At 42.4% G+C, this 11,503-nt stretch overlaps 1 protein-coding gene across 1 annotated transcript; it reads left to right on the forward strand.

The window, feature by feature from the left end:
* Positions 1 to 941: 941 nt before the first annotated feature.
* Positions 942 to 6,126, forward strand: LOC103361961 (D(4) dopamine receptor). The gene is made up of 2 exons (XM_008288187.1): positions 942 to 1,737; positions 5,831 to 6,126. The coding sequence occupies exons 1-2, from the start codon at positions 942 to 944 to the stop codon at positions 6,124 to 6,126; spliced, it is 1,092 nt and encodes a 363-aa protein (XP_008286409.1).
* The last annotated feature ends 5,377 nt before the right edge of the window (positions 6,127 to 11,503 follow it).

Here is an 11,503-nt window from a genome sequence, read left to right on the forward strand (position 1 = left end):
CAATTCAGACATGTGTGCACATTGCCAACATCACAGTGAGCATATGGATGCGTTTTTCACCATTTGGGACTTGTTTGCATGAAATACAGTCGTCCTCTAATGTATTCGTCCCCTTCCATTAAAGAAAAGGCAAAATTCAAAATAGTCACTAAAATAACTAGAAACTGAAAAAAGTAATAATAAATAAAAATTTGGTAAATTGTAACTTAGTGAAATAAGATGTTGCTTTTGAATTGTTGTTGAAAAGCATAACGATAAAAAAAAAAACTCTCCCGGAGAATTAAGAGCACTTTGAAATCCAAATACCTGTCAACAGGTGCAGAAGTCTGATTAAGACTTACAGAAAACACTTGATTGGCTCAAAGAGTTGTTCAACTAAATATTAGTTTATGGGTCCCATCATGCTTGTTTTTAAAAATATATATATTTCTGTTGAACCACAATTCAAAAGCAGTCATGATTTTCATTAACATTTTATTTATTATTACTTTTGTCAATTTCAGCTTATTTCAGTGACTGAAGCTGTTTTTTCCTTCTTTAATGGGAGGGTATGAAGACATTTGAGGACGACTGTATATCCAACCAATTGCACAGAAGCAGTCGGAGGAAAAAAACACGCATGATTTAAAAAAATAAAATAAACATTTTTAAAAGCTGGATTCTGACAACATTTTATACATCATAGTGGCTGTATCATATTGCAGAGACACATAAAATAGAATTAGATTAACATAATTTTAAAAAGTGCCAATAAAAGCTGTTTTGGCCTTTTTCAGAGACTGATTGCTTCAGGTGTGTTGTGCTGATTGTTGAGGTGGAATCAGAAGCTGCCTGCAGAGCTGCTCTCTAATGTAACGCTCATTTCTTTCTTCATCTCTTTGTTGTTTTCTTGCCTCACCCTTACCTATGATCCGGTCGCCCTCATGCCTCTGTGACCCACCATGTACACAGCCTTTAACCTGTCCACTCCTCCGGACTCCAACCTGTCGGACGCGGCGCGGCTCCAGGAGCTGAGCCACCGCGCCGTCAAGGTGAGCATCATCATCACTCTGGGCGTCGTGATCACTTTGGGGAACATCGCGGTTCTCCTGGTGATCACCTCCTCGGTGGCCGGCTGGTCCAGAAACTCCCGGTACTTCCTGCTCTCTCTCACCGCCGCGGACTCTGCCTTCGGACTGCTGGTGATGCCCCTGAACCTGTGGGTGAGTCTGCTGAAGGACTACACCGAGGGCCCGGACGCGCTCTGTCACGTCGTGGCCTTCTGCAACGCCACCGTCTACTCCACCTGCATGTACACGCTGGCCACCATCAGCCTGGAGCGGTACATCGCGGTGCTGTACCCGCTGCAGTATTCCAGCCTGATGACCAGGAGGAGGACGCTGCTCCTCATCGCGTTCACCTGGTGCTTCCCTCCCTGCCTGCTGTGGCCCATTTCGTTCCCAGATGGCATCATCGAGGTTCACTTTTCCACCGCGTCCCTGGTCTGCAACCCGTCCTACTCCTCTAATGTCGGATACTCCATCAGCCTGACGTGCTTCATATTTTTCCCGTGCTCTGTCATCATGACTTACGCAAACTTGAGAGTGTGGTGGGCAGCCAAACGACAGAGGCTGAAATTGCGCAAATACGACTGCGCGCATAGCAGCAGACACAACGTGGCATCCAGGGTGCTGGTTCCGGTGCTGGCGGCCTACTACACCTGCTGGACTCCCTGCATCGCAGCTATGATCTACAACGGTGAGTCAAACTGGGAATAAGCCGACAAATGAAGTAGAAGTGAAGGTGGAAAAAAAGCAACAAAAAAAATAAAATAAACAAAACTGTGAAAAGTGTCTGTAATTCTCCTTAACTTTGAAAACTTGCTTCCATTTGTCAAAGCTTTCTTATAAACCACAAGTCATGGTTAAAGTTTAGATCTACCACTATAGATTAGTATGACAATATTTTGCTGCACTTCACTTGGTCTGTAAGGCTAAAGATGAAGGTGTTCAGCTTTCAAAGTGCAAATTATCCTCCAATAAAATCTAAATTTTGTACAGAAGTGCGACAATTGAAAGGAAACGGCAACATAAAGTATTTTAGTGAGGCCATTAGAACAGCCTTGGTGCACCTTTGCATTGATTCTCCAAGTCTCTGGAAGTCCACTGAAGGGATTAACACCGTTCTTCCACAAGATATCCCCACTGTTTAGTCTAAAACCTCCTACAGGTGTTGGTTCAGGTTAAGATTTGTTGTCTACAGAGGCCATAGCATATGAGGTGTGTCCGAAAAGTTCCAGGACTGGTGTCACAAAAGATCAGTGTACAAGAAGAGGCAAGAGTTGCAGCAGGACCAGTGGTGGCTGCTTCACCATGACAACGTGCCTGCTCACAACGCCCTGAGCATCCCACAGTTCCTGGCTGAGAAGAAGCAACCTCCCTACTCACCCCACCTGGCCCCGTGGGGTTGTTTCCGCTTCCCAAAGCTCAAGGGGGTCATCAAGGAGACCTGTTTAGAAGACGTGGACGACATCAAGATGGCTGTGACGACGGAGCTGCAGAGGATCCTGGAATAATCCTTCCAGGAGTGCATGGCGGCGTGAAGGCAGAGAAGGCTGGGGGAGTGTGTTAGACTCCAGGGGGATTACTTGGAAGGAGAAAACTGGTAGTTTGTGGTTTGGATTTGAAATCTATCTTTTGTGACACCAGTCCTGAAACTTTTCTGACACACCTCGTATTGTTCCCATCATCGTCACACTCATCAAAATGTTCAGTGACTCCTCATGTTGGGTCACCATGTCCCACCAGAGCAGCTTCAGTGCATGTTCCTCCAAGTCTCTGGAACTCTACTGAATCGATCACCACCATTCTTCCAAAAGATATTCTCCATTTTATGTTTTAAAGGTGGTGGCGGAGAGCGCTGTCCAACATTTCAGTCCAAAATCTCCTACAGGTGTTGAACTAGGTTGAGGTCTGGTGACTGCCAAGGTACCTTATGATTCACATCATTTTATACCCATTATGTTATTCAGTGACGACTCCTTCCCTATGGAGAGACCACTGACTACCGATCAGTTTAGAAATGTTCCATCACAGGACAAAGGCGATCGCTTAGAACAGCTTTGTATTGATTTGCAGGGACCCTTCCCAGTAAGGGGGCAAACCACGTCAGTACAGCTCCTCCCAGAGCCACCAGATCCCCTCACTGTCAAAGTTTTTCCTTTAATTTGTCTCATCTTTACATACTTTAAAAAATGGATCTCTTGTATCAGTGTAAAACCTCCTCATCTAAGAGCATCACATCCTATTGTTGTATTCAGAAAGGAAGAATAAAGGAATCCAGCCGACTGATAGTATTCTGTTGATGGTTATAGCTAAACTCGGTGGTATTTACTGAATATATTGGAACATTTACAGCCAGTCTAGTCCTAAAGCTTCTAATATGGGCCAAAGAAGTCTTTCTGAAAAAGTGCCACATCAACGTGCAATGGCAGCTTGGGCACATGTAGTAGTTTCGTATACGATGTTGAGACTTAAGGTGTTTTGTATCGCGTATTTCTGAACCTAAGAGGGAAAAAAGTCAGTTTAAGTTGAAAGGCATCTGTTCATTTTTGTGTATTTCTATGCCCTTTAACATAAGAACTCAAATGCGGTCTTAAAGATGTACATTTAATATCTATTCCCCCCTTCTGCAGCTCTTTCTGTTGATTTCATCAAGTACTTTGCCGAGAGGAAGAGCTGCCTGTCACAGTTTTTAGTATGTAATTCTGGGCATGAATATACTAATTCAAAGCCAGTTATATGACTCAGACACTTTTTGACTTTTCTCATTTACTCCAACCATGTGCTGTCTTGGCGTAATCAAGCCTGAAAGTGGAGTCACAGCTGAATATTTTTAGAAGTGAAGACCTTTTCCAAAGAGGGCTGTAATTTATCTGATGTGGATGAAAAATCCTTCAAAATGAAGCTGACAGTCTTAAGTTAAACTTCAAAGCGCGCTGCTGTCTAAATGCTAGTGAGTCGCGCTGTAGTTTCCTCCTCTCTCTACCGAATCTAGCACTTAATTTTGTACTTTCACATCAAGACTATAACTGTTAGCTTGATGGCTTCATATCATTGCTCTCAGGGGAAAAAACTTGCATCTTCAAAGGTGTTTTTAATGTGTTATCAGTTTGATATATTACATGCTAATCTATGGTTTTATACGTTTACACGCTGTGTTCCCCTCGTTTGGAAGTTTTCTCATTTCATTGCTTTTTAACTTTGAATCGTTGTCAATTTAATTTTGCTTTTTTTGACAAGAATTTACATGAAAAAAACTCTTTCATGTCAAAGTGAGAGCAGGTTTTGACAAAGTAATGTGAATTAATTAAAATAAATGATTGCGTCAGTGTTCACCCCCTTCAGGGCAGAATTCAACAGATGCACCTTTACAGCGTTGAGCCTGTATGGATGGGTCTCAATCAGCCTTGAACGTCTGGACGCTGCAATTTCACCCTGCTCTTTGCAGAACTTCAGGTTGCACAGCAACACGAGTCTTTTTCAAGTTCAGCCACAAATCCTCAGTTGGATTGAGGTCTGGGCTCTAAATCAGAACATTCTCCTTGATATCTTTAAACCATTTAAACCAAACAAATCTTCTAAGTAACTTTTCTTGCAGCTTGAATCCCCATACTTTGCTGCATTTATTTTATCCTTGACCTGTACGAGCTCTTTAATCTTTGTTGCTTGGAGTGTTACAGCCAAGAGCACTGATTCACCAGTGACCGTACCTTCTAAATGCAGGCGTCTTTATGATACCATCACTTGAGATGCATTCACTGAGCTCAGATGGCGAGTCACTGTAAAGGAGGCAATACCTGTGCAATCACTTATTTTACATTTTTAATTAATTGACATGACTTTGTCGAGATCTGCTTTCACCTTTACATGAAAGAATCTTTTTAGTAATTTCTTGTCAAAGAAAAGCCAAATTAAATTGACCATGTCCCACCAGAGCAGCTTCAGTGGACGTTCCTCCAAGTCTCTGGAGCTCTACTGAATTGATCACCACCGTTCTTGTAGTTTGCAGTTTGGATTTGAAATCTATCTGTTGTGACACCACCAGTCCTGAAACCTTTCGGACACACCTCGTGTTATTCCCATCATCATCAGATTCATCAAAATGTTCAGTGACTCCTCATGTTGGACCACCATGTACCACCAGAGCAGCTTCAGTGGACGTTCCTCCAAGTCTCGGGAACTCTAATGAAATCGATCACCACCATTCTTCCAAAAGATATTCTCCAATTTATGTTTTGATGGTGGTGGCAGAGAGTGCTGTCCAACATTTTAGTCCAAAATCTCCTATCTTTGACATGAAAGAATCTTTTTTTAGTAAATTCTTGTCAAAAAAAAGCCAAATTAAATTCAATGATTCAGTGTTTAAAAGCCTTAAAAGGGAAAACTGAGGCAGCTGTGGCTCAGGTGATAGAGCGGGTTGTCCTCCAGTCACAAGGTTGGTGGTTCGATCCTCTGTCCCTTCACAGTTGAAGTGTCCTCGAGCAAGACACTGAAGCTGAAGTTGCTCCCAATGGCAGGCAGCAGCTTGCATGGCAGCTCTGTCACCATTGGTGTATGAATGTGTGTGAATGGATGAATGAGACATGTTTTAAAGCGCTTGGATAAAAGTGCTATATAAGTGATCATTTACCATTTATTTACCAAAACTTCCAGCCCTGTACATGTTCATAGACCATCCATAGCCAGACTTTTGTTTGTTCATGTAGAAGCTGCTGTCTTGCGTTCGCTCTGCTGCCGTCGTGTTGTGGATGCTCGCCTTACTTCAGTCTCCGTGTTTTCTTCACCCACAGCAGTGTCAGGCAGCAGCGTACCAGAGTGGATCGAGTTTGTCGTGGTGTGGCTGCCAACGTCCAACGGTTTCCTCAACTGCATCTTCTATTTCTGGATAAACCGAAGCTTCCGCAGGAAATTCCATCTTGTCCTTCAGAGGCTGACGCTGGCCCTCTGCCCTGAGCTGGCCAACACTCTGGGCTGCTGCAGCACCGCGAAGACACAGTTTGTGTCAGGAATTCAGGATAATAACAACAGCGTCCACGAGCGCTCCTCCAGCGTGTCCTCCACCTGCACCCTGCTGACTTTGGCTTAGGCCCCTCCGGACCTGAGGAAGGTTCAGGACATGATCAGTGATCTCTGTGTTGTCTGGCTGGACTGGACAAGTGACGCCATGCTGCTGACATATCCCCACATAAGGTATCAGGGTAAGAGATAAACACATCTTCACATAGGTTGCAGTGCAGATGGTTTGATACTCAGACAGGCTAAGATGGCTATGATGTATTTGAAATAACTCCTGTGCAGGCTACATCATTATATTTTGATTTAGATGGATTATTGTATACTTTTCTCCTTTTTATTTTATTTTTTAAAATCAAATTTCAACCTAAAATCAGTTGACTGGAACTTAATTTATAACTTATTTGGGTTTTGTTTTGTTTTACTCATTGCACATTGCTCCCAAGATTTGATTTACTGTCAGAACTTAGTCTTAAACCACCTTTTAGTTGTTTTATAATTAGCCATCAACCCTGTCTGTGCCCCTGAAAGGCCTGCCATTGTTCTGCATGCAGCTGTATAATCAGTCTTTTACTAACGTCAGCTGTTGCCAAGTGACACCTGTTGCTCAGGTCAACATACAGTATTTTAGACATTGTAGGTTAGCCAATTAGTCCATCACAGGAAACTGATATTTAGACTTATTTTCATTTGAGAGTTTGTGAACAGCTCCATCCGATTACCGGCGTTTTGAACGACCGAGGCCGTCCACCTCTTCTACAGTTTGAACTGTGCGTCAAAGACCTTGGCATATAACAGCTTGGAGAAGTTAACCTTTAAGTCACAGCATTTCAGTGTGCGCAAGGAGAAAAGTAATTAAGCATCTACACTGTAGAAAGGTCACCACATTTGTGCCAGGAACAGATAGCTTGGGTAACTTCTGAGGCTCTGGTTGTTTATTTTGAGATATTAAGCCGAAGATATTCCTTTTCAGTGAGTTCAGGCTTCAGTTTGGATTCAGACTGACACGGAGCGCCGTCATCTTTGTCTGAAGAGAGTTTTCTGTCATGGTGGAGATTGGTTTCAAGATAATCAAGAGTGTGTTTTTTTTCAAAAAACATCGAAAGGAAGCTCAGTAACATTTTATGCAATATATTTTAGCCTTTATGTTGCTGCATGGCGTTACATCACTGAGGTGCACATGATGGATGAGCATCAGAGGAGTCACTGAATTATGTGAGGAAGAATGACCGACCGAATAATAACCTTTTGTGTGTATATGTGTTGTTGTGTTTCTAAATTCATAATATTATAAACACTGAATATTTGCTAATGTATTGATTTATGGATGATCTATGAAATAAAGCCTTTGAACTGTTGGAGTCTTAGTCTTTACTCTGGAGTTCAACACATATCTATCATTTGTGAGGGCTGCAAGGTAGAGCAGTGGTTAGCACCGTTGCCTCGCAGCTAGAAGGTCGCCGGTTTGCGTCCCGGTGGAGTCTCCATGTTCTCCCCGTGCAGCGTGGGTTCTCTCCGGGTTCTCCGGCTTCCTCCCACAGTCCAAAAACATGCTGAGGTTAATTGGTGATTGTAAATTGTCCGTAGGTGTGAATGTGAGTGTGCTTGGTTGTCTGTCTCTAAGTGTAGCCCTGTGATAGACTGGTTACCTGTCCAGGTGAACCTGCCTTCACCCTGAGTCAGCTGGGATAGACTCCAGCCCCCCTAGTGAGAAGCGGTGTATAGATAATGGATGGATGGATGACTGCAGTGAAGTTAAAGTAAAAGGCGTTTAATGGATCCATTTCAGATTTTTCTGCTGGTTCAGCTTGGACTGCTGCACGCTGAAGAACAAAACAGGTCTGTCAGTGCAACAGTGCAGCGCAGTGTAACACACTACTGAGTCTTATGAGGTTGTTCACTCCTATGACAGCGTGTTTCTGCATGAGCTGTTCTGCCTTGTCAGGCAAAATCCAGAGCGCTTCGTTTCCAGTGAGCGTCTCTGCTTCTGTATGCCGTGGACGTCTCTCCAAAACCTGCTAGAAAATTGCAACACCGAGAAATGCTGCAGTTGTGGGTTTTTTTGTTTTTCTTATTAATAAATGATTTTGTTTTCATTGCAGGAAACGGTGCTTTATGCATGCAGCGTTTGCTCTATACCAAACGTACAGAAATGGTTAGTAGTTGCCTAATGAAGACGTATAAGTTGGATTTCTCTTGTGCAGCATGGACAGCTCCCATGTGTTTTTATAATAGGCTGTGAGGGCTTGAGGAGAAGGAAGAAGGCTTTTAAGTAGAATTTATTGCCTATTGTGAGACAAACACAGCAGTATGATAAAGTCACTTAAATGGCAGGTTTTTGTCTGTATAGCGTTGTGCAGTTTATAGACTACTGTGATGTGATATAAGGCTTCTACACTGTGTGTATTGTTGTCTATCATTAGAGGAACTTTTTCCTGCCTGGTATGGAGTCTGATAACTCTTGTATGCTGAACAACTCAATCAGTAAGTTAGTGTTTTTAAAAAAAAAAAAAAAAAAGACATTTGATTTTGGTAATGGTTGCACTCTGCTTCTTCTTCTTCTTTCTGATGAGATGTTGAATTCTGATGAATAATTTGAATTGGATTATGGTAATTGCTACCTACCAGGGCCGTGTTAGATAACAGGTTGAGCCAGGGGTGCTGAGTTACAAAACATCATCAAAAATAATCACAAGATGAGAATATAATGCTTTGGCTTTTCTTTTTTTTTTTGCATAATAGATGGGTGCAAACTCGATAGATGTCGGCCCTGATGGTGTTCCGGGCAAAGGATGAACGCCAACAGAAACAACGGGTCTGTGTATACATATATATGAGGTCAGTGAATTGTGAAGCAACAACAAGTAGTCTCATAAAAATGGATGTGCAAAATATAAGTTTAGAAAGAAGCATTGACCGGCTTATGTGATGACTGCAACAAACAGCAGCATCTCCTCACATAGGCCATGTACAGCAGCCCAACATGTTTCACAGGTTCATACATTTTACAGTATTAAAGCTGATATGTTTCAGATATTTTATTAACTCAGATTTATGTGGTTCAATATATAGACCCAGAGACAGAAATGTAATACTGGCAGGAACGTTTTTAAATTTCCTTTGGTGAATATGGCGCCTTCATCGGTTTAAGTCTGTCAGAAAAAAAAAAAAAAAAGCTGTGGATGTTTTCATTGTGAGTGTTTCTAGTGAACCTTTTAGGCAGTTGTCAAAACTGCTGAATCCACTTGGGATTCCCTCTGCAGACAGACGCTGGTTCTCTGTACGTCTCCGCTACCGTCGAGTCCCCATGTGCATGAAAACAAACAACAACAACAACAACAGCAAAACGAATATGATTCTATCCTGTGTAAAACAACAGCCCATGCTCACTATGCATTCCATGAAACATGTGACCTCTTCAGCAAACTCAGACCTGGTCAGAGATCAAGTTTGTTCCTGCTGCAGCATCCATAAGTGTTTTTTTTTTTTTTTTTCGCTGCTGTGTGAGGTTTTGGCCAAGCAGGTCTCCCAGGACGCTGGAGTGTTGTGCATTAGCAGCCTCAGCTCTCCTTGAGGGCAGACGCTGATAGAAATGACAGGCGATTCAGTCATGGGGAAAGATGTTTATCTGAGGGTTTCATGTGCTCACACAGATACAATATGCCGCCTTATAGGAGCTCATCATTCTCTCCGGTCATTATTCCTGTCACTACATTAAGACTGACATGGATACGAATGGCTTCATTGCTTTTTTGCTGAAAAGCTGAGAAAATTTTCCAAGACAGAAAACAGATGCAGCAGAATTCTAATGCATAGATGCATAAATAAAACATAGGAGGCAGAACCATCAAAATGCTTCTGTTGTGAAATCTTGTTAATCTGTTGTTTGTGTGCATTACTTTTAAATCAGCGGAGCCTTGTTTCAGACGTAGGCAGGGGTGGAAACAGCCCAGATGTTTGCAGAGGAACTGTTTAGTCAGTGTGTTGTTGTTGTTAAATATTACTTTAAACAGCGCACATGGTCTTTATCAGCATCGCAGCAGCAGCTTTGCAGGTTGTTGTTTTGCATCTTTCACACAACGTCTGGCAGCGTCTTGTTATTTTCTGTGCTCGTGAAAACCTCGAGATACTGAATTCTGAACTCATATCAGGCGTTTTAATACATACATGAAGCTTCACAGTTTTTGGTGAAAGCCACATGAAACGACTGTGGTATTAATATGTTGAGGTTGTAGTGCCATCCTGTGGTCATACACAGTATAGCAGGAAGCAATGAAATGCTAGTCAACATGAACAGATGAGTAAGATTTTGGACTGATTATAACAGAATGCATTGCCATGATTTAACACAACTGAGAGCTTCTTTTCTTTTTTTTGTATTACCAGCATCAAGTCTTACAAATAGCACACAGCACTGGAGTCCAAGTAAACTCAAGATATTTTTCTCCTTAAACAAGTCATCAGTTCCTGTAATAACAAGATCCGGCTCTCGATATGTTCCACCTGATTAAACCTGATTAAAAAGGAGGAATCTATGGGCGCTGATGAGCCCTCTGTGCTGTGAGGGCTCTAGTGAAGGTTGCAGATTGAAAGGATTTAATTTCAGTCGCCGCTCCTCTCCACTTACATCCCTCTCTCGTTTCCAGTCGGTGTAGCTCAGGAGAGCAGGCATACGCACGAGTCAAGTGTTGTTTACTTTGTGCTGTTGGATGCCTATAAGAATGTGAAATCAGAATATAAGTGCCTTATTGATGAACCTGACAATTTGAACAGATATTTGATCTATTCCACTCACCTCCCTGTAAAGAATTTAAAGTGTACAGAGACTTCTTGTTTTTAATCTGATCCTTATCATTATGTAGTTTAAGAATGTTTTGATGGTGTTTTTTAAAGGAGCTCGTAGCTTTTGGTCATCAGCTGAATGTGTAGAAGCCAGGAGCAGGACCAGGGAGGGAAATTAAATCCAGCTGTTAAATATTTCATATCTGTATTCTTTTCAAATTAGCACAGTGCTGTTGTGACATACTGACCATCGCTGAGCTCATAAATAATTCAAGCAAAAGGAGTGCTGTAATGGTATGTAGTTACACTCTTGTCCGAGACAGAACGTAAACAGAACTAGTCTGCAGAATGATGTGCTGATCCAACACGAGGCTGAGGGAGGCGGCGCCGTTCACTGGAACTGCTTCGTCTAATGACTGAGTGATGAGTGGAGTTCTCTTGGGCTGCTGTAATCTTAGATGTTAGTTGAAGTAGAGCTCCAGAGCGCTCCACACTTGCTGTTGTTGTCTCAACAACCCGGCACTTGTGTCCAGACTTACTCCTCGTTCCAGGCGTCACACTTTAAACTCAATCTGATACCCAGCAATTACTGCCACACCAAAGTATAGTTTCAAAGCCCAAACAAAGCTTTATCCACATGGGGCCCACACAGCTTTCTTTCAGCATGA

Source organism: Stegastes partitus, unplaced genomic scaffold, assembly GCF_000690725.1.
Source record: "Stegastes partitus isolate 25-593 unplaced genomic scaffold, Stegastes_partitus-1.0.2 Scaffold545, whole genome shotgun sequence".
NCBI lineage: Eukaryota > Metazoa > Chordata > Actinopteri > Pomacentridae > Stegastes > Stegastes partitus.